The following is a 23,507-nucleotide window of genomic DNA, read 5'->3' as shown; positions in this document are numbered from 1 at the left end:
TGAAAAGCACATTTGCTGTCCGAGAACGGAAAAACATTGTGCTCAGCTCCTTAATTACCTTCTCTCCCTCTTCCTTCCCTACCACCCTTATCCCCAATGCTTTCCAGATTAGACTTGCTCAGACGTTCCAAGCAGACCACACACTGGGAATTATGCAACTCAGGCAGAAACTAACGTACAGTTGGGGACATCCGATGGCTGAGCCAGGCTGGCTGCAAGTCAGGCAGGGCAGAGGCACGTACACCAGCAGCAGCCACAGCCCCAGGACCATGCCGCACGCACGTTGGCCGATCCCCTGCATGCACAAGGAGTGGCAAAGGCAGCCACGTGCTCTGTCCCAGCTCTGCCCCATCCACAGCCCAAACCAGCAGCGCTGTGGAAACGAGGCTGGCAGTGCTGTGTGAACGTACAGCCCTGTTCTGGCCTTCACTCCGGGAGGAGTACTCTGGGAAAAGCACGTGCACCAAGAGCACTGCTTTCCCTGGGTGTCCCAACCTGGGCAGAGAACTCTGAAAATGTTCACCTCTGCTTTACCAAACCGTTGGGCTTTGCAGGACACTGTGCCAACGTTACCATTTATTTCAGGTAGCAGGAGAGCAGCCGGAGGCCCCGCTGTGGCAGGAGCCACCCGCACGCTGTGGAACAGCCAGATGTGTGGTGCAGAGGAAAGGCACCGTGACAGGGCCAGCAGCGCGGGGAGCTTGACATCAAGCTCAGCAGTGCCGGGCTCTGGGCAGCCCTGTGCCGCTCCCAGAGGTGTGCTGAGGCCATGCGCACCTCCGTGCTACCTCCCCACACCTCCTGCCCCTGATCAGAAGCCCCGGTGATGGAGCAGGGCGAGGAAGCTGTGGGGGGGGAGCGCGGGGCCCTCCCTGCCACCGCTGTGTGCAGCGCTGAGGGGCTGGGCCTGAGAGTCCCAAGCAGCAGGGGAACGCAGACTGCACGCTGAGTGCGGTTATGTAGGGTTTTTCCCCTCAGTTTTCTAAATATTTATATCCAATGTGTAACTTCTACCATCAGTATGTTACCCTTAATCTCAATTCTGCAATAATCAAGGGCCCATTAAACTGATAAGCTTGCCAGAGCTTAAGTGAGTCAACACCAACAACAATACTACTTGTCACTGGTTTAACATCTAACCCACGAGTCCCTTGTTTTGTTGTTTCCAAGCGAAGAGAAACAGCTCTCATCCTGCAGCTGCTAACCTATGGGCTCCTGAAACAAGATACTAGCAGTAATGCCTTATCCACCAGTTACAAAGCTATTACTGGTAATTAGGACTAGAAAAAGTAAAACCCTAGCAAGCTGTCTTTATTTTTTTCACATGTTCTCCTTTACTGTTTAAGGCAGCAAACTACCAGTATAAGAGAAGTTTTTAAATAAAAAACTATCAAAAAAAGTTACAAGATCTAGGTGAAACTGTACATATGTATCTAAACCAGTTGCAGATATATTTATTTCTCTACCAGTCCCCTCCAGAGCCCTGGCACATACCAACTGCAAAATGAGTTTGCAGAGAACATTTTCCTTTCCACAAAGGACACAAAATGGCATGAGTGATGCAGCCTGGGCTTTTAGGCAGCGATCTCTGAGTGATTTCATCCCCCGCTCTCACCCTCACTTCGCTGCATGTTACGGCAATCTGCTCTCGGAGGGGAAGTGGCAGCTCGCAAGAGCAGCTTTCCCCATTCCTTCCCCTCCATGAGGCAGTCCTTCTCCCCCCAGCGCAAACCTGGAAGGCTGCGATTGAGCAAGCTGCACGCCCCCTTCGCCTCGCCGCCAAAACCAACAACCAGAAGTGCTCTTATTACAACACTGGCACTAGCATCGCTCATTCATTCAAGCTGAGACACTCGGAGCATTTATTAGGGGCTCGCCGCGGCTCACTCGCAGTCTCATCTCCGCTGAAGTCTGACTTCGACTTTAGCTCCAGACAGCTCAGCTATTTTCAGGAAGCAGCTGGAGAATGCTGCCTCAAGGAGTGCTTTCTCTGCTTACGCTGTTCTGTGTTTTCAGGGCTTCTGTTTCTGTTCTGGATGAAGATGACGACTATGATCTCATGTATGTGAATCTGGATAACGAAATCGAAGGTCCGGTTCTTGGGACTGAGGAAAGTAAGTAGATTAAGTAGATTTAAACTAAATTTCTGTTAAGTGCAGTATTGCATTCTTTGTTGCTTGCTCTTGTACCAATTGTTACAAAAATTTATTCATTTTAAGAGGAAGAAGCATGTGCTCTTACCAGTAGATTATTGTGAACAGCAAACGCTACAGTACTTGGATAGCGTGCCTTGGAAATTTGCTTTACGCTATTGTTCCTGTTTTCCTGCAGAAGAGTGGGGTTGACAGTTTTAGAATTGCTCTAATACACACTGCCTTACCTTCCCATTTTGATACAGAAGGAAATGAACTGGCAGACTGGAGCGCATAAGCCTTGTGCAGAGCCAGATTTTGTTAAATACCCCTTCTTTTTAAAACCATAAGTGCATCTGCATCTTGCATTCCAGCTTCGTGTGACTGCCAGCGAGAGCACACCGAGTGGGACAAGCTCTTCATCATGCTCGAGAACTCGCAGATGAAGGAGAACATGATGCTGCAGACAATGGACGACATCCTGAAGGTGGACCTGCAGACGCTTAGAGCAGAACTGAGCCAGCTCGCTGCCAGCCTCGCTGGCACCTTCAGCACTGCGGTCGAGAAAGTCACTGCCCACGTCATCTCACAGGTAGAGCAGGCACTTGTGAGGAGCAGTGACCAAGGTGAAGAAGCCAAGGGGCTTCACGAGTCCCAGCAAGGAAAGCTTCTCGAGCACGTTCTGTTACTGAGCCACAACGTGTCCAACAGACTCAGCCGTCTGGAGAGCGCTTGCCTGAGAAGATCTGAGGCGGAGGCTCAAGAAACAGCTTTTCAGCAGGACAAATTCAGTCCCAGCAGAGAAGACAACCTCATTTTGAACTCTCTGTGGAAAGAGCTACAGCAGATGAGAGCTGAACTGAAGGCATCGCAGAAATGGGCAGCTCAGCACTTGCTGCCAGCAGGTAAGTCCACACACGTTATTCTTTACTGGTGAGCTCTTTGGTTGGCCTGTCAAAGCAGACATCCTATAAACATTTACCTCCACATAGTACTCCAAAGCAGTCTTATGAATAGCCCAGAAGCTCTGAGCACTCTGCAGATACAGGGAGGAAACCCAGTAAGTGTTCTTGAAAAAAGAGGCGTTGAGCTTTTCAAAGAAGGGATCAAAGCAGGGTTTAATCAAAGTCCTTACACAGGGCAAAGCAGCCACCCAGCTAGGATCCCACCTCCTGGAGGCTCTCCTAGATCAAAGCAGCTGCCAAAGAGCAACAAACATATTTTAAACATACAAAATATATTCTCTCACCTTTTACCTTCCCAGCTGGTAACTCCCACATATACTCGCTAGTCACTAATGCTCCTGTCCTCCTCCTGCATGTACCCAATCCTCCTTCCTCCTGAGCTAAGCACTGCCTCCTCCTCACCAGCTCTGATGCCCAAGAGCAGAGCCAGGGCAGAGGACGTGCTGCTGGTGCCAACCAGCCACAGCTACGCATGCTTCCTGCAGCAGGGAGGGCACGGTCACTGCACGCAACTGTCAGGACAGAATGCCTTCCCCAAGCAAGAAAACCTGCAAGTAACACAGCAGAACTGACACACTAATTTTTTCTTCCAAAAACGTTGGTACTGGTGAGCAAGCAAGGTAGCCATAGAAAGATGAGCTTGTATCTCAAAATTCATTGCCGTTTTTCTGTGCACTGTAATGTGTCACCCAGCAGAAGTAGCTATGACACCTTAGGTATGGCAGAGCAAACCCCTACCTAAAGGGTGTGGGTGCAAAGTTGCTGCATGCACAGCGTAACCACGTTGAATGTAACTCTGCCTACTGGATAACTGGTGCTGCATGTTTTCTAAGAGCTGACATATCTTTGATGATCACATATTCCACAAACAAAAGTTTTACGGTAGTATAGAAAACACAAAACACACAGAAACCTACACTCACAGAATCCCACCCGTGTGAATAGGGAGTTGGGTGGTTACACCAGCCTTGGCAGTGAGCCGTTAGCAATGCCACCAGCATGAGCTCTTACACAGGTGAGCAAAGTGTGCTTTTTGCAGCTGCAAAAACCAACAACAACTTACACGAGCCTGTTACGCTGCAAGCACAACAATAGTTTATAACAAAGCATTTTACAATCCAACAAATCTATCCTTTAATGGAGAACATTAATTCAGCTTTGTAAGTAAATTGCTTTTACTTCTTTACTGTAATATTTTGGTAATCTGCATGTCCTGGAAGTAGCTCTTACAGCACATTCCTCCTCCCCTCCCTCCCCCAACACATGAATCTCGCCTTCCAAAAAGCATGATCTCACCCTTTATCTCCCCTGTAACACGGCCAGCCTTGCAGTCAGTTACTGTGCGCTGGGTGAGAGTAAAAAAAACTCGCTCAGCTTTAAAGATCCCAGACTCAGCACTGGAAATTCAGAGTATTTCCACTAGTTCCTACACGATTTTATAGAAAGCATTTTGTTTTTTTTTTCCTTTCTTAATTTAAAGGACACATTTTAAGTACTTCCAGGGTCTCCCTCCCTGGATATTTTTTTTCAAGGGAATTTTTAGCAACTGACTTTAATTTCTCCCATCTTGAATTACTGCCAGACACTCTTGAGGGATTTTCAAATCACACTTTTTGTTCTTCAGCGAGGCTGTTTTTAATTTTGTTTACTCCTTGACAATAAAGCCAGAAAGCTTGCTCATTAAAAGCCATTTCACAATAGCATTCATAAGAAGCATTTTAAGGAGCATCCCCAACAGTTGCTTGCTGCCCCTCAAATCTCTCTCTCAAAAAAAAAAAAAAAAAAGAATGAAGAAATGTAAAATCCGCCCAAAGTTTAAAGGAAGCAGTCTATGAAATAACACAGCAGCACTATCCAGAAGGACACAAAGAGTCCTTCATGCACTGAGGCTGAAATTTCCACGCACGTTTTAGACATTTTAGATCCTCTAGCTTGTTTAAACAGGAAATGAACCAGCTTAATTATAGAAGGGGGCTGCTTTTCCCTCTCCCACTTAGCGTACTGAGTTGTACCTAAGGACCAGGGAACAGCACGTTAGAATGCCAAGAATGTCTTGTGTTTAGTAATCATCAGACACTTCTCTAATAACCGTGAATTCTTGTTAATAGCTTTAATAATCTAGCTTCTATTACAACATATTGATAAATTGGAGAGGGAAGGGAAACTGCTTTAAAGATACTAAATATTGGAAACATGAGAAACAACTAACCAGTGCAAGAGTTACCAACAGCCCTAAAGCCAGGGTCAGAAAAGGAACTGATAAAAAAGCAAAAAATACATCTCTGCATGCTTCTGCCAACACTCCCCGCTCGTGCTTTCCAGCAGCCCGTCCCACTCTGCTGCTGGAGGATGCTGCCTGAGACCAGCTGCAGGAAATCGCCAGGACATAGGCACGCGTTTGCAAAGGACAGGGGAACCAGCGAGGATCTGAAACTGCTCTCAAGTATCTTACTTAGTACAAGATCCTATTCGTAGTTAATCCAACACAAATCCGCCCCAGGTGCTAGTTGTGCAGCCCTGGGTTCGTGCTGACGTAACCAAACAGGGCTGGCTCAGGAAGGCACATTTTCAGCTCGTGCTGTTATGGGGCAGCATCAACAACAAACAGCCTGTGCTGCTCCGAGCGCAGCGAGCTGGCAGGGCTCCTCGGGTCACATCACAGCCCCGATAACCGATGACATTTCCTGAGCCAGAAACAGGACATACGAGATCAAGCCTTGCCCTCAGAAGTGAGCCTAAATATAGGCACCGAAACACCGTCAGAAATCTGACAGGCAACGCGTCAGCACATCCGTTCGTCCCTCAGGCCTGAGGTGACCAAGTGCCGGCGGCGCTGCCCCAGTTCGGACGGAGGGCTGCGGTGACAGGGCTTCCCCAGGGCCACGGTTAGCTCCTGGCGGGCACCATTCCACCGTATTGCGTTGCACAGAACGGACATACCGAGCCCTGCTGGTACTCGGAAGACCGTCATCAGGTATCCAGCCCAGCAGGACACGCTACAGCTGCTGGTGACACAGCTATCCTGTGGCTCTGTGCCACCGCCCCGGCAGCATTTCACACTGCTATCCCAGCAACGTCACAGTACATAAAACTTCCAGCCTGATAGATTGGCAAACCCATCCCTTCACCATAACATGGCCAGGACAGGCAGGCAGCGTTAAAACTAAATGCCCATTTTGTATGCTACAGGACAGCAATACACTTTTATGGTGAAGGGAAGGCTGGGTCTTGTTAAAGTAGCATGATTAGCCCCTAGGCTCATTGCCATACCAAGTGCTAAGCAAATTCATCCATCAGACCTGCTAGCTTCCTCAAAGCACCCCGTAAGTGGGTCCCTACATTCCACAGGATGAGCCAAACCAACAGCTCCCTCCGAAAAGTCCAGAGGTGAGCATATGCCAAGGGTCCTAACTGTGCATGTACAAACCTTTACTTACATAATCTTTCTAATTAACTTTTTCAGGCTGCGAAACAGCAATTCTATTCCCAATGCGTTCAAAAAAGATCTTTGGGAGCGTTCATCCAACTGCTGAAATGACCCTCCGCTCCTTCACTGCTTGCATCTGGATCAAAGTGACTGAGGTTTTGGACAAAACTATTGTCTTCTCCTATGGAACCAAGAAAAATCCATACGAAATTCAGCTTTATCTCAGCCGTGAGTCTGCAGTGCTTGCTGTTGGCAGCGACCAGCACAAGTTAGTTGTCAAAAATGTAATTGTTCCTGGGAAGTGGATCCACCTCTGTGGCGCCTGGAGCTCGGACAACGGGACCGCGTCCCTGTGGGTGAACGGTGAACTCGCAGGCACTGCCGCGGGCGTTGCTGACGCTCACACTGTTCCAGACGGAGGAATTTTGCAGATCGGTCAGGAGAAGAATGGCTGCTGTGTTGGAGGTGGATTTGATGAAGCTTTAGCCTTCTCAGGAAAATTAACAGGCTTTAACCTGTGGGACACAGTGCTCAGCACCGAAGAGATAGCAGCGCAGAGCGGAGAAGATGCGTGCAGTATCAGGGGCAACATCATCGGGTGGGGAGTCACAGAAGTTCTGCCATACGGAGGAGCTCAGTATGTTTCTTAAACTCTCGTAAAACAGTTTCTGAAGCAGAGAACGTATTTCATTAAGAGCAGAATGCCAATGCATACAAGTACACAGAGCTGAAAGAGCCTGCACCTCCCAACCTCCCAAGTAAGACTAGCACTGCAAGTTTACAGAATGAGGTATTGTGGAGATGGGATTTGATCTCTACCTGCTGTTTTGGCAAAACACTGAAAATAACACATCAAGGCTTGACATTGGAAAAGCTATTCCTGAGGTCAGACGACCGCTGTCTCTCTAGCTTACATATAAAAATGAGTGCCACTGTGGACTGAGCAGAACCGGACTCCTACAGTTCCTGCTAAGCTCCTACACGTCTCCGCAGAACAGATGCAAAGCCGCACATCTTCCAGGCTTCTCCAGTTGTTGGTTTTTATAGTGCTAATGTCAATTGTGCAGAGGAACCACAAAAGCCAAGAAGCGTGTTGTTTATTAAGTGTTGTTAGTAATTTGTAGACTACAATAAAACTAGCTTCTTGTTTAAAGCATTATTTAATGCCACGGATTGACCTAACATATAAAAGTAATATTCACCATCATAATCCGATGTTACATTCTGAGAAAACACAGCTGTATTATACTGTAAATTGACTTTGTAATAATTTTATTGAAATTATTTTTGTAAAGCTGTTCTGTAAATAAAGATACTTTACTAAACTAAGATTTTCCATGGCATTCATCAGCTGGAACTCTTGAAATAAATAGAAAATGGGAATTTTTCCATGTTGTTAACCACTCAGTTTTAGTTGCTAATAGAGAGAAAAACAAATATTAACATCTCACACAAATGGAGAGACCCTCCCCTCAGAGGACTGACCTCCAGGCACTTGGCAAAGCCAGCTTTACTGATCTGTCATGGTAACAAGCCCCCCGTGGACACTGACACGTGGAGGGATCTACTGCTCCAGCAGCTCTCCATCGTGGGCAGGGTTGCTCGTGCAGAAGGAACGCTGACACTGATAAATGCACTTCAACCCGAGGGGATTCCTCAATGTATGCTGAAGCCTCTGAACAAGTTATCTTGGAAAATGCCTTATTCAAAGCAATTCTTACTTCCACTGGAAGCAGCACACCTTTCTGCTCTATTCCCATTTTCTTTCTCACTCTCTACAGATGTCTTAAGGACACGCTCTGAAAAGTTGCTGCTATGTTCTTTCCCGAACACAATGCAGCTACCAAATCCTTCCTTTCGCAACACAGAAGTAGTAAGAAAAAAGCTGTGACAAGGTAATTTCCACTTGACTATGCCATTCAAGGGGGTTATGCTTCGCAGCTGAAGTTACACAATCTGCTTCAATATTTTGGCAATGCTGTGTATTTAAGGCAAAACTAACTTCTCAGAATGCTGGAATTTCTCCTACTACTTGCAATAAAAATGTAAAAAGCCCTTACTAAATAATATCTGCAAATAACCTGAAGTACAGAACGATGAAAGGTTACCTCTGTTCATCTGATGTCAGCCAGAAAACACATCTTCAGAGTTAAGAAAAACACTCTTCTTCCCAACATTGTGCAAGCGCAAAAATACTCTCAAATCCTCTTTCCATACACTGCCATCCATTAAATGAAAACAAATGTCCATGAAATATAGCAGAACAAGCGAAATCCTCAAAAAGATTACCGAAAGTCATTCCTGGCTGCTTTTCTTTACTGTTCCTCATACCTGAAATGCTTTGTCTTTCAAGTATCCTTTTCCTATCTCCGCACTGGTTTGGCAGATTACCAAACGCAAAGCCGGTCCTTTCGTTCCCATCGGCTCAGCTGGAACACCCTCCTCTTTCCAACCGCTTTTCTTTCCCTTTCTAACCTCCACAAACAAGCAGAGCTTTCCCACGGCCAGTCCCCTCCCGCCCAGTACGAGGCACCTCCACCACCATGCTTGTCTTCTCTTCCCTTCAGCACTGAGCTAAATTTTTCTTTGTTAACAGTTACTTGGCCCGTTTGGAAGACACAAATTAAGAAGTATTTGGGGCGAGTTTGGTCTCCAAATACAGAAGAGCCACTGTGATCCTGCTCCTGCACTGAGAACATAAACTCGAAGGAGCAGACGTGAGTCCCGTAAGCTGGTGTGTGGCGTTGAGCTCGGCCCTGCTCTGTAACCAGCCTCTGCCCAGCACAGCAGCACGTGTACGCTGCCCCAGCTCCCCCAGAAGACAGAGCAGCAGTGGGACTCTCAGATGACTGCAATGAGTGCAGGGTGGTTCTGCTGCCGTCCCCTGGAAGCAGGAATAAGGCTGCCTGGTCCCTTATCCTGATGGAAGGTGCCAGCACGCGGCCTGTCAGCATCACGCGCGCAGCACAGACACGCGTGCTTGGAGGCTGAGTTCACACTAAACAGAACAGAGTAGTTACACGCTCACTCTAAAGAGCTCTCTTAACTAGTACGATAAGAAACTGATTGTGCAGCCAAGCAGTTGCCCCAAGTAGCCAAAAACCCAGTCAGCTCTCAAACACCCACAGGCAGTGGGCCAAAGCCTACTATCAGTCTCGCTGGTGCCACTAGGCTGCACCCAGTCTGCGCAGCACCAGAACAAGGCCCTTTGTCTCTGCACTGCTTCGTAAAGCCATCTTTAACACCCCCTTGCTTCCCTTCTCCCTTCTGCAAACAGTCTCTACCCATGGTTCTTAGCCTGCTGCACACCAGCCTTTTCATGCCTGAAACACAAATTGTGTACGGTGCCATTAAGGCAGTACGCGAAGCAGAGCACTGTGCCTATGCAGAGTACTCTCGTCCAATCTGCAATTTCCATCTCTGATGTCTACAGCAACATCTGCTGGTAGAATAATATAAATACATGAAAACCAGCAGGCACAGTCGAATCCTTCAGTTGTGGGCATTTGTCACTCTTTTCCTAAACTTATGACTGTGCCACAAAACTTGTGTCACTTCATCTTTCTATTCATAGTGCCGTGCCTCCCGTGGCAACATACAACAAACACATACATACCCATGTCACAAGTCTTAAAAGAATTATTCATGTGGCTTTGTAAGTTAACAAAATCCTGTTCTTGGACTACTCCATTAGTATGATCACACAGCTCATACATATTTCTTTCTTTTTATCGTATTTATCACATTTGTCCTTAAACAAGTTAGACAGAAATAAGCAAACTCTTACTACAGTGTTTTAAGGGCCAAGTTACTTTCTAGCTCAGGGTATCCCTCCACATAATACCAAAAAATAACTAGCACCATTTTTTGTTTTTTAAATAATGCACAAATTTAGTTCAAGGGCTTAATATTTTCATAATATTCACGGCATAATTAGACAGCTATTGGTACTCATTGCTATTACCTGTGCTTGAGAAAACAATGGCTTTACTGCTGCAGTAGCACTATATTGCAATAAATACTGTGAACTTTACTACCTCAGCCAAAATGGACTTACTTTTGCAGAGGTATGAATATTTTTGGTTTCTTTTTAAACCACAATAGTGAAATTTATGGAGTTTAGCAACAAAACTGTCTAAAACTACTGATGTGGGCAAGACTAAAGCATCGCCATGAAGCTTTTATATCTTACATCTGACTACTTTGCCACAAAACGGGATTCATTTCATCCTCATTTATATTTTGGAATATTGCCAATGACACTAATAGAAAGGATAAGAGCCCAGTAACTAGCGTCTCCTAGCACGGCTTATTATTTGAAGTCCATTAGTATAATGCAATAACAACTACAGACATATTTCCTGCCCTACGGGTCATCCAATCTGCAATGAATCTTCCACAGTCAACAAGGTTCATTAAATTCACATAGTCTTGGAAGGTGTTCCTTGATGCATTCTGTTATTTTAGATTGCATCTGATATATTTCATCAAATGTTTATGAATGTTTGCATGCATGTTTTATACATACATGTCTCATAAGTGTTTTTATGCATAAAACGTTTATTTGTATGTTTGTATATATACACCTGCTATAGACTAATTAATGTAATTATGGGCACACTGCAGGACTAAACCCAAAATCTCAGTGTGTTCATACCTTGAAGGACACTTTTGACGATGGCATCTGTGTGATCAGCCAGCAGGTCCGCCTTGGCTATTGCAGCCAAAGATAGGTAACTCGACATGTTTCTGCACAGCTCCTTATTGCCCCTCTGGAGAAATTTCACCGCCACTGGGACAGCTAAGGCCATTACTGGAGGTCGATTGTAATTCTGGAACAACATGAAGAAACACTGAAAAATAGGCAGCTGAAAAAAATTATTAAAATGAAATCTCCTGCTGATCAGAATTGGAGGAAGAAAAAAACAGGTCAAAAAAGGTTTTGTTTTGGTAACACCACTGAAAACAGACTTCAAAGAGAGAGCACATAAGGAAACTTAAAACTGCTGCAGCAGGAGATGATGACAATACATCCATTTTTGTATTTTGCAAGAGGAGGAGAAAACACGATACTGAGTGCACTACTTAAACGTTAACCGCTGTAACATTTCCAACAATACTTTTCGTTTTGTGCCATCAGAGAACACAGCAGAAACCATATCCATCATCCAGACAGAATAGGTAATTTTCACCCCAAAGCACAGGAAACACCTCAGAGCATCACTCCCGCTGTTGACCAGTAAATACTACTCACCACACTAGCAGATCCACCACTGCCTTTTTCCCTACCTGCAGGCACAGCGTCCAGGCAGCATTTTGCTGCTGCTGCTGCGAGGTTTGCTTCCTTCCCCTGCCCTGCATCCTCCGATGCCCAGCTGCCCTGCAACACCCACCCTCCCCAGAGGCCAGCTGGGGAAAGCTCAGAGGCCTGAACTGCATTCACATCCAAAAACGGCATCAGAGCACAGGACAAACACAGGGGAGAAAACCCTAGAACCACGCGGTTCTGCAGCACAGGGTCTCCCTTGTATTTGGCATGACTACGATGTTTCTGTCCGAATTCCTCGTTTGTTTAGTTGTGTTCTTCAGAATTTACAGCAAGGCATGAATATGGCAGCCATGTGTGATGACAGCCCAAAGCTGTAACTCAAAACCTTACAGCACAATCCACTGAACATTAAGAACTCTTTTCAAATTGCAGCTCCAAGTAAGTGAAAACAAAGAAGCCCTTTTTTGAAGGACAGGGGGTAGATGTAATTAACTCTGAAATCAAAGGCACACCTGTCAAACAAGGAAAAGAGTACACGCGAGAAGGTGTTCTGGAAGGCTTGTTCACAGGGTAACCCACAATTTTCCTCTGATAATTAAGATTTCCTTTCTTAAATTCCAGTCAATTCCTCTGACTGAACACCAGGCTCAACCGAATTTTTTCCTACACCTGCGACTAGAGACAGCTCACTTCTGTCCTCAAAATGGCATCGAGCTTCAGTGATCTTAGGGTTATCTGCACACACACATACTTACGTCTTGAGACTAGGGTAAGGATTTCCTGCAACTATTTGTGTATGCAAAATTGTATGCACAGATTATAAACATCTATTGCCCATTAAGTTCCCAAGTTAAGTTACCTCACTGCCCTTGAAACAAGTAGGACATATTTGTTTACGTGCAATTGAGGATCTACATTCTTTCTAAAACCTCCTTAATCAGTGCTTTTCTCTCATCTTCACTCAGTTTTGAATATCTCTTTGAAACCAGAGTATGTCGTTGTTTTTGAAAATAGTCCTGCAATATGATTATATTTAATTAGCATCTGAAATCACAGGCAACCACTGGCACCCAGATGTTCCAGAAAGCAACAAAGTAGTGCAAAGAAAGGCAGGCCAGACTTAACACATGCTCATTCTGGAGCAGCACTGAAAAAAATAAATTTAAACCCAAGAAAAAAAAAAATCTGTTGTTCCATATACCCAGCTATGTTGCCTGCTAGGCCAGCTCTGCCTCTGTGAGTAGTAACTGCCTTGGCCATTAGCCTCACGGAGAGCAGGGCTGACCCTAATTAAGGCTGCAGTTTGCTGCTCAACCAATGCAAAAAAGCCAAGTTAACTGGCTGTGAGGATTCATCCCTGCAACAGAGACCTGCCAAGCAGTGCAGTGCTGCAGCAGCTCCAGGACGGTCCCTTTGCACCAGCCCCTAAGGAAGAACAGGCTGCAGCAATGCCTAGGCATCGACACAGCTCACTGGGGCAACTGCCACATGACCAAATACTGCATTTTAACAAAAGCCCTTAGAATGAATAGACCTTTAGGCAGCAGCATATTTAAATCAACATAATGCCTCCTTGCGTTTGGAGGAGAGGCACTACTGAGTAGGAGCCAAATTCTGCCTCCATTTTATGCTCTAGGGCTCCATGGAGAAAGAAGGGGAAGATAAGACTTGGCCCTCTGACTAGGATTTAAAAGATCTAAGAAAATTCCAAAGAATGGCATTTTTTTTTAACCTATGATAAAGGTGAAATAGTTAAGAAAAGGTTTTAATTCAGATGGAAGGAGAAAGGTTCCATTTGCTCCTTTATAAATAATATCAGGGCATGACAGCACACTTACGTGTAGGTGACAATGAAAACCAGATTTCAATAATATGATATAGTGCTGTTTGCAAACCTAGGGGACCTCCCTGCCGCTAATATCAACAGAAACATGCTGTGAGATTCAACCCAGCTGTCAGATATTCATTACTACTTCAACTAACCCTCGCATATTGCATAAAAACCCAGTTTATGCCTTTCATTCTTCTTTTATGCGAAGAAACTTGCTCAAAGCAGCTCTGTTTCAGAGAGCAGTACATGTTTTTATAACTCCCACTTCAGTGAACTCCTTTCTCAAAGCAATCTGTAACACAGTACAATCCCGAAAACATTTGGATAAGAGCTCGCTTGATTTAGGCACGCAGTTGCCAACAGCACAGACTGAAGGCTTGGACGAGCCGTGGCACACTGCAGCATTCTTATGAAGTACGATATGATTTTACAGTCTACAGCCTTTGGTCTGGAAAGTTTAAGTGGTGCTGCAGCCAGCATCCAAATCCAGTTACTGCCTCACCCCCAGAGACACAAAACAGAAGGGGAAGTAAGCAGCACCCCCAGGAATGCACTGCGTATCAGGGGGCACGGCCCTTAGCAAAGCCAGCCGTTCACAGAGAAGGGCAGACAGGATGCGACCCCCCCGGCACACCACTGACCTTCAAAGGATGCTTCACCAGGCCCTGCTCCGGGGTGCAGCTTACGAATCGCAGCTCCCAGCTGCCAGTGCAGCACAGAAGAAATCCTGCTAAATCTCATCCACAGACTTGACCTCATGTCTGGCTAGAATAAACTCCTACTCTTCCTAAACCAACACCAGCGACAACCTGGCTTCAGGATAAGGAAGTTTCATCCTTCTTTTAATATTTTATTATAATACTTTTTTGTGTGTCGTCAGAGTGAGGGACCGAGAGTAAACAACTGACCACAAATGATTGCAAACTAAAATTTAATTGAAGAAAATTCATCTTTAATTCCACTTTTTTTTCCTGAAACTTCTTGTTTCTTTTGGATTTTAAATACTTTCAGCAAAACTAGATGAGGAATCTCAGTAAGTTTACTGAGCAATCCTACAAGGGGCTAAGCAGCAGCTTTCATGGCACAGTGACATGTGCCAGTACCACTGCAATTCTTACAACGAAAGAACCAGAAAATACACATCTGATTTTAGGAGGTACAGAAAGCAATTATGAGACAGCTGACATGCTGCAAACACCACCCCAAAGCAGTCCACACAAAAACACACTCCACAGCATTTGGAGAAACAACTGCTGTATCTGACCCATACACTGTACCCACAGACGAGACTCTGGAAAGAGCCCTGATTTCTGCTCCTCATTAGATAACTGTACACAGATTTCTCTAAGGGCCAGTCCAGTGTATGATAGTTTTTTTCCCAACAAGAAATAATATTGCTTGCAGTCCCTGCTTTTAAAATATAGTAAATATATATGTATATATATATATATATTTATAAATCCCATATTAAATCAGGTTGAGTCTTAGGGGGATTTTTTTCCTCCTCCCCATCTTTAAATGGCTTTTCACCCTAAGATTACCTTCTTAGAAAGCCTTGGAATAGCCTACTCCTACCCTAAAAGGCTGCTGTATACTTTGAGGTCTTATTTTTAGTCTTCCATTTACAGGGTTCAAATAGGACCTATTTTCAGCTGTTCTTCTAGCAAACATTTTTGGGACCTAAATACTTTTTCCATATTATTGTTGCTGCCTCCAGCATTTAGTAAAATATTCTAAGAAATTATTTCAACACTCTTGGCCAGGGCATAACCTCTTTCTAGTCCTCTGCTTAGAGCCGTAGCAATCAGGTTTTAGGTCAGAAGTCAGTCTTCTGCGTTGTATCTGGACTCAGCTTTTGCAATCCAAATTTAAAGGGAGAGTCTCCTTGCTGACAGGATATCCAATGACCTAAATGCCACGTTATTAAAATGTCTTCAGTATTTTTCTGCCTTCCAGAACAATTCCAAAGAATAACCTCCTTCCCGATATTAAGTGCTTTCCAGTGAAACTTTCTGTAACCACAGAAAATGGTAGTCCTGTGTCTCCCACTTTAATTCTTACATTAAATGCAAATACTTAGAATTGATGAGCATTAAGATAACGAAATCTGGCACTACAAAATCTGGCACTACGAAATCTGGCACTACGAAATCTGGCACTAAATAGTCACAATATTTCTAAAGATAAGTAATCTGCCAAAATGTCTGATTCATCAGAAGAGATAACACATATACGTGATAACCTACATTAAGATTTGGGGTCATATTCTTGGTTTCAAACAAATGCAACTACTCTCGTGCACCCTTAGAAAACATGAAGCACAACTGCTTTTTCAGAGATAAAACTGGATAGCTGAGGAATGCATGGCACTCCCTTGCTTTTTCCAGCTCATTCTTACCTGCAAGATACAGCTCATGATATCAGATGCTATTTTGGCATGTGGCGTGTCCTCATCTTTTCCAGAAGGCTTCAGGTTGTGCTCCAGACACGACTCCCAGAGAGCCACGAGGGCCTTCCCGTGCTTCTCGATGGACTCCGTCTCCCTGATGGCAGTGGTGATGCGAGTGATGCAGATTTCCACCACAGCCTGGTCGTTGTCGTTGGTTTGGTAGTCCTGGTTCAAATAAAGACATCTGCCAGTGAACGCACATCCTTTATTAGACCCTACAAAACTAACCAGAAGGCTTGAGGTTTTTGTAACTGCCTATTGTTTGCTCACTTCCACCTTCAGAATTAATGTTTAGCACGATTAAAAACAAATCGGCCACGTCACAGATGATACACTCGCTGTTCCAAGTCTTAGTTCCCATTACTGTTAAGATGCAGATTATGTTATCACACAATTTTTAGCAAACTGTCTCAAAGCATGGTCTTCTTGACCAGAGACTCCAGCTGCATGCCTTATAAACACTTGTGTGGGCCTCTTCTCCCACAAGCATCCTAAAACTCAACCTGAAATTGTTACCTACGTATAGCCAAATGCAGGGTCCCAAATATTTCTCATCATGTCAGGTCCCATGACGTAAGCACGGTTAGTTTCGATTAGTATTAACATAACATGAATAAAAATTAATTAAACAGGCTTTATTGCAAAGCCCTGTAATCCCCCATAATTACTGACACACACGCCACATGGCAATAAAACAGTAGCACTGCGCAATAACTTAAAAGGCTGCTGGGGAGAATCACACCCAAAATACAACTCCTCCGTGCTTCCCTCTGACCTGTGCTGCTCCACCCTGAAAAGTAACGAAGATGAAAGGCGGACCAAAGTATTAACCAAAAGTCATCAAAATTTCCATCAAAAATGGAAAAATATGGACATTTTACAAGGGCCAAATTCAGCATGAGTTCGCAATGTGCTGCTCCAGAGGGTCTGTGCTCCAGCTGGGGATGTCTGTGAGTGCCAGGCAGAGGTGATGACACTTGGGGCTGTCTCGGGGCAGCTCTCTGCCTCTGCTCCCAGCTGCGGGCAGCGCTTGGAGCCCTCTGGCAGGCAGCGCCCAGCCCTGGCCCCGCTCCTCGCACTGCTTCACACAAAGCCGTATGCTTCAGAAAATCCGATGGCAGGTTCGGGCATTCTCTCCTGAAAAGCATACCATGTTTTACACAAAATCCCCATAGTTATCTGCAGTTAGGTTTGTGGAAGTGCATTGAAAACAGCAGCCGCGGCGGCCAAAATAACTTTAACTTTGTGAAGGACTGCAGATATAACTGCTGTCGGAGAAATGACCAAAGAGAAGACAAGCCAGTGCACAGTGGCCATCTTGGTGACTGAGTCAGGTCTTGTTAGGTTTGGACGTTGCCAAAACTGATTTTAAAGATCACATGAAGTAACACGCCAGGAAAGCGCAGCTGTTGGAACACATATGTGTTGCTGCTTGAGTATCCTAGCGCTCCTAAGAGCTTGCCTTTCCCTTCTGGAGGCTGGCGCACGCTCCAGCCAGAAGTGCATTTGAGGGGTTCTGAGGCTCTGGCTCAAGTCTGCTGGGAAATATAATTAAGGAATGGACGAGCTGATCATTAAACTGTACACAACTCGCTCTGTAACCAGACAAGTTAAAGGCAAAACGCAGGGACAAAGAGGTGACAAAGGTAGTCTGAGGAGACAAGGGGTTGGACTCTGGCGATGGCAGCATCGTCCTGCCTCCTTTCAGAAGCTCACCAAGCGTTTTGTAGCCACACTTCACCAGCCCACTGCAACAACCCCCGAGCCTGGAGCTGTCCATGAATAAATGCAGGAGCAAAATCAGGACACATATTTTGTATGGCATTCTTGAGTTTAAAACCTTGAATTGTGTATGTCACCATCGTTAATGCTTTGTTTATATGATATATTTTATCTCATGAAAAATTATTAGAGGACAGCATCTCACTTACAGGAGATGAACTAATTAGTCTTATTTGTTCAAGAGCTTCCGAGAGGCTTCCTTCAATTTCAGCATCATCTAAGGAGAAGAGATCCCCCGCGCGTGAAAGGTCCTTCTGTGCCAAAACCAGCCTGAAGAGATGATGCATGGCTGTGTTTGCTGCCACTCAGCCAGGCCCCTGCATGCAGCATATGCACGAAGGAGTTAGACGAGGACAGAATGGGAACAACCCTGCGGACTAGCCATCAGTGTAATACGAAGAACAAATCTGTGGCACATTTCAAGACTTCCTTGGCCACAATCTAAAAGGGGAAAAAAAAAAAAAGAAGGAAAAATTAGCAAATGCATTCACTATCATCCAGTTTAGCAAAGAGTTTTAAACTGTGCGTGTAAGCAGTATGCAGAATTCCCGATCTAGAGACATCCTTAAGCACCTACCATGAACTTCATGCTGAAGTTGAACAAGAAAGGTTCAGCTTCGCCACTCATGGCTGGCTTTGCAGAGTGCAAGAGATGCATGACTATGAGTCAAAGGTGGTCAACGTAAAGGTAAGACATTAGACACCTGCTAAATATGGTCCTCATTTAATGCACGGATTTGAGTTAGTTTCAAGTGTTATGCACTGGAAAAGCAGTCACTAGAGCTGGATCAGTCTGCTTTTGTGCACATTGCTTAAATAACATGGTCTGTGTTTCCAATGAGCAAAATTTCCCTATATTATATAGAGGGGTAAAAGAGTCAGAGATTTGACATATATTAGCAGAAGTAAAATAGAGAAGAAAAGGGAATTTTATGACAAGTAGGCTATTCATTATCTGGACAGAGTGATGAAGGAGCTGGATGAGCACGACAAGCCTGGGAATCAAGCACCACCTCACTTTCACGCAGGTTTGGGTTAGCTGAAGGCGTGCACAGCCACACGTGCCCCGACGGCAGCGCCGCAGGGAGAGCTCAGGTGCTGCAGCAGGAGCACAGCAGCTGGCACTGCAGGCTGCAGGCAGCCCTGGCTGCGCACCTACCCAGCCTGAAACCTGAGAACACAAACATTACGTCACAAGGGAAAAAATTCCCTCTGTCTTCACTTATTCATATCTTAAAAAATATTTACTGATTTTGAGGATAGCAAGAGATCTACCAAGCGCGCTTCCAGATTGCCCACGTGGTGCATTCATGGCCAAACTCCTCTCCTGAGCTGATGAACATAGTTCATCACGTAATTATTAACTGGAATATATAGAGTATCCTTAATTCCTGTGCTCTATTTTATGCTATTTTTTCAGGAAAAAAAAAAAAAAGCAAAGTGTGAAATAAGTGGCAAAACCAATGCAAAACACTGAGAACTTTCCAGAAATAGTTCATTGAAACAATCTCTATTTTAACAGAATAGACAAAACCCTGAATTTGATCTGCCATAAACCTGACTGTATGTTTTTTAATTTAAAATACTTAACTATTTAAAATGATTTAAATAGGTAATTTAATAGAAAATTTTAAATCTATCAGTATCATTACACAGTGTTTTTTTATTTGCAGCAAGACAAAAGCAGAAAAAAAGCTACTAAAATTCTAAACCCCAAGGCACAAGGGGCTAGATTCTCCTGACAAGCTCAAAGACCTAAACCAGCAGTCACCCAAGTAAGGTGATGGTGCTCTGCCTCCAGAAGAGGAGACCGGGCCCATCATACTCATACTCAGCAATTCTCAAATTTATAAATAAAACTTCAAAAAGCCATAGACAAACTGTTTTTTTTTTTTTTTTTACCTGTTCATGATTTCACACTGACATCCTCAATGATGTTTAGAGGTGTAAAGTTTGTGTTCTTTCAAACAAAGCCTGTTTGCTTTGCTCTCCTGCTACCACAGGCAACATCCAAGGGCACGAGTGGAAAGCTGGGGAATCTGGTGGTAAGCAGTGAACCCGAAGCTGTTAATTGCAGTGCCAGGAGTGAAGCATTTCAGGAATGCAGACTAAAGCAGCCTAAAAGTTACCAATCTCTCCGTCAGGTGACTAAATGAACCTAAACGCAGAGAGGCCTTATCTTTGAATGAAACGCTCTGTTTCTAGGACAAAATACAAAGCCTATTCCACTTGACTGCAGTTGTTTTTAATAGAGAAAACAGAACTCTCTGTGTTAGTGGAAAGCTATCCTTTCCTGGGAAGAAGGCTAAAAAGAAAAACTCAGTAAGCTCACACTGGTTTGTTCACTTGTTCTTTTTCTTGCAATAGAGGAGATTTTCTGTCCAAAGGAATAAATGCTATCATTCTGTAACACTTTACATGAATACAAAAGAGAGTCTGAACTTTTTTGGCTTTTAACGTTACTTTTAGAAGTAGCACAACAAAATCTGGACATAGAATTCAGAAAAATGCTTCAGGAATGAAGTTCCATTTGAGTCCTCCCTTTGATCGGATGCACTGAAACACAGCTACCTTTTCTTGGCCTTTTGCGAATGATATCTACTCAATGTGCTTCTGCAGAAGAGTTTCTCAGAAAGGTCCTGTTCTCTCTGATGGACTGATTCCATTTGTACACGGTTTATAGACAATAAGGACAATATTGAAAAACATTTACTTAACCATAACCTCTTTGAAATGGAATTGTATTGTCATCTTAATACTAAAATTATGTAACAGTGCCCCAAAGACTCTTCTTGCATAGGTCTTACAAGGAGAAAATTGTTCTTTAAGCAACTCCTTACTCACTACAAGGTTTTAGTTTACTGCTAGTAGGTAGCTGCCACTGAAGAAAAGATAAAACATAATACATGTCTTTTATTCTTAAAAAAAAAAAGAACCTGGTTGGACAATTAAATTGCTTCAGAGCATGGTTCCTGAGATGCCTCATGAGCTCGATTCCACATCGTCAGAATCTTCTTGTTCAATAGGACAGACATCACTGTCTGATCAGCATCTGAGATCAGACTTAAATTTGTGCCCCACGTACACAGTCAATGGAAAACAGGCAAAAGGACTTGCCAAAGTTCCTCCCTCCTGTGCGGCTCCCCGTCAGTGCTGTGTCCGTGGGGGCTAGCAGCAGGGATCCACACCTTCACGTGGTCAAAGTGTGGGAACAAAGCAGTGACTCCAGCTCTGGTAACAAACTCCAGGTCATCATTATGCATAAAAAAACCAGCTTATAACACAGCCCATTTCCACAGGTTTGTGGTGCTCTCCCACACCTAATTCAAAGTTTTTATTCTGATTTTCTACACCTAGATTCCTTTTTCATGACAAACTGAAAGAGCCACATGTTCCCTGGGACCTTGAAGCTGCTCCCCTCCAAGGTGAGTCTCTTAACTTGCTGGAGGCACAACATTCTTACCAAAGCTCCTTATCAGAAGCAATCAGAACAAAAGCTAGCCTGACAGGTTTCAGAGCTTGAAGCAATTGAATTGGTCTGTTTGCAAAATAATTCCCCCAATGAAAGAAGATTAACAATAAAAAATTCACGTAAAAGGGCAGTCAGACCTAAAGGCATCCAAGAACCAATTGAACTCAGCTAAAAAAAGTCACAGTTTTATCAGGAACTCAGATTCTGCAGAAAGACATTAGAATGACAAAAAAAAAAAAAAGTATTTTTGGAATCAGAGAGGAAGGGGAAGGAATCAGATATATTGAATTTTTAGTGGGGCAAATGCTGCAAGAAGTTAGAGTCATTTCCATAACTTGCAAAGGACTTGAGATGAAAGTACGGTTGCTCAGTTTTACCAGATGGTGCTATCCTACTGAAAACAAAAGGGCAATCTTTGAAGAACTGTGCAATATTGTTAATCTAGCTGTACACTAAACAACATAAATATGAAAAACCCCTCACTATACTTAAGGAATTTTTGGAAACACAGGCCACCTGCACTTAACGTTAAGTGAACCTTACAGCATCTTCCAGTTTTCTCACTAAAATGCAAGAGGCACCTAACCTCTTACTGCCCTGTTCAAGCAAATTAGAAGGGAATTTACATAATACTGCATTTCAGAACAAAGTTAAACATTACCGAGTCCTGAGCTAACTCATCTCTGCAGTAAAATCCATAACCCACAGCCTTGAGGGATAAACTCTCAAAGCCACTGACCGGTTGCAGTTGAGCACTTCAAGAGACAACAGGCTGGGAGGATGAACCTTGCTGGAGCCACACCAAGGACAGACTCTACTCCTAATCTCGTGCACAGCAAGGGCTCCCAATTCTTAATCCATTCCCAAACCCCATTCTCCTCCATGACACCCATTTTGCCACAGGCACTGAGCATGGTTCTCCTCAAACACCGCAGCACAGCTTCAGACTAGAGCCTTGCCACCTGATGTTTCTGCTTCTTTACTGATGGATCAAGCAACTCTAAAAGCCAGAACTCTTTGATAAAGAAAAGGTAAATTTCCTTTTCAGTATAAACTGAACACCCAGTGCAAAAAATATTTTAGGTTTAATTGTCAAGCAAATTACACAAGAGAGAATTCTCCTTAAGTGAAGAGACTTGTGTTAAAGGACTGGGAGGCCAGAGGTCTTGCTGTACCATAGCAAGCCCATGCAATCCCAGACCAATACTTTGACTATTCTATCAATAAAAAGGAATAAATAAATAAATAAATACATTTCCTTACCTCACAGACACGTTGCCATGCTTAATACACTGGATTGTATGAAGTGCTTTGGATGCCTTGGATGAAAGACGCTATAGGAAAGCAAAAGCACAACAGTGTTAGTAGCTCTTTGCCTTTTCAGCACTCTGTGTGCAGACTATAAAACATATGCTGCATGATACCACCAGGAGTGGTAATATTTAATATTTAATATTTAGGACATGGTCCTATTAAAAACAAAAAAAAAACACAGGAAAACAGATAGGACAGCAGCTCTACAAAACCCTGTGGGTGTTTGATGTTATTCACACACGCATGGATTGAACAAAGAGAGGTTTGGATTCCCATTCTCTCTGGGGGTGGGGACAAATATTCCCAACAACTGCACATCTAGTTTTATTTTACTTTTCTGTGAATAGGAGGAAGATTACAATCACCTTCAAAGTAAACTTTCACTCTGTGTATACAGCAGGATTCCCTTCTCTTGAAATCCTTCACCCCCGTCTCACAGGAAAAATCTTTTCTGCAGAATTAGAAAAAGGATGTCTCGGTCACAAAAGTTTCTAATGTCTCCAAGACTGTTGGATACTTCCTTCCCCACATGCATCCATGCAGGAAAAAAAAGAAAGCACGGATACATTTCCTGATTATTTCGGGCCTGAAACTTTCCCAAGAACATTCACATACGTAATTTATGGATAGAATATTGCAAGATATTTTGGAAAACTGCCCCCCTCTGTGTTACAATAATAATTTGATTTATTTTTGTATTTGAAACACATTTACTTACTAAAATAGAGCGCTCTTTCGAAACTTTTAAATAAAGTTCTCACATTTTTCAGTGAAAGAAAAGGATTAAAGATTATTTTGAAAGAGCATCATTTTCACACAGGGTGAATAGACTACAGCAGTTCCCATGGGATCAGCTGCATATATTT

At 43.9% G+C, this 23,507-nt stretch overlaps 2 protein-coding genes across 2 annotated transcripts in view; one reads left to right on the top strand and one right to left on the bottom strand.

The window, feature by feature from the left end:
* VEPH1 (ventricular zone expressed PH domain containing 1) overlaps positions 1–23,075 on the bottom strand; it is a 77,997-nt gene extending 54,922 nt beyond the window's left edge. The window contains exons 1-5 of the mRNA XM_035566544.2: positions 23,007–23,075; positions 22,591–22,661; positions 18,005–18,296; positions 16,023–16,238; positions 11,182–11,356 (exon numbers count right to left, since the gene is read on the bottom strand). Coding sequence (XP_035422437.1) covers positions 11,182–11,356; positions 16,023–16,238; positions 18,005–18,142 — 529 coding nt within the window. The 5' untranslated portion in view covers positions 18,143–18,296; positions 22,591–22,661; positions 23,007–23,075. The remainder of the gene's footprint in view (positions 1–11,181; positions 11,357–16,022; positions 16,239–18,004; positions 18,297–22,590; positions 22,662–23,006) is intronic.
* On the top strand, positions 1,271–7,853 carry PTX3 (pentraxin 3). The gene is made up of 3 exons (XM_035566543.1): positions 1,271–2,114; positions 2,507–3,037; positions 6,561–7,853. Exons 1-3 carry the CDS (start codon positions 1,967–1,969, stop codon positions 7,172–7,174), a joined length of 1,293 nt encoding a protein of 430 aa, XP_035422436.1. The 5' UTR covers positions 1,271–1,966; the 3' UTR covers positions 7,175–7,853.
* Positions 23,076–23,507: the final 432 nt, after the last annotated feature.

The sequence above is a fragment of the Cygnus atratus genome, chromosome 9 (assembly GCF_013377495.2).
Source record: "Cygnus atratus isolate AKBS03 ecotype Queensland, Australia chromosome 9, CAtr_DNAZoo_HiC_assembly, whole genome shotgun sequence".
NCBI classification, from domain to species: Eukaryota; Metazoa; Chordata; class Aves; order Anseriformes; family Anatidae; genus Cygnus; species Cygnus atratus.
Note: the sequence above shows the minus strand (reverse complement) of the source record. Positions and strands in the feature narration are given on the sequence as shown.

Excerpts from the sequence above, each read along its gene's own strand:
- PTX3 (XM_035566543.1), top strand. The coding sequence starts at position 1,967 with ATGCTGCCTCAAGGAGTGCTTTCTCTGCTTACGCTGTTCTGTGTTTTC. Across the intron at positions 2,115-2,506 it reads GGTTCTTGGGACTGAGGAAA|CTTCGTGTGACTGCCAGCGA; the intron begins GTAAGTAGATTA and ends CTTGCATTCCAG. Across the intron at positions 3,038-6,560 it reads TCAGCACTTGCTGCCAGCAG|GCTGCGAAACAGCAATTCTA; the intron begins GTAAGTCCACAC and ends TAACTTTTTCAG.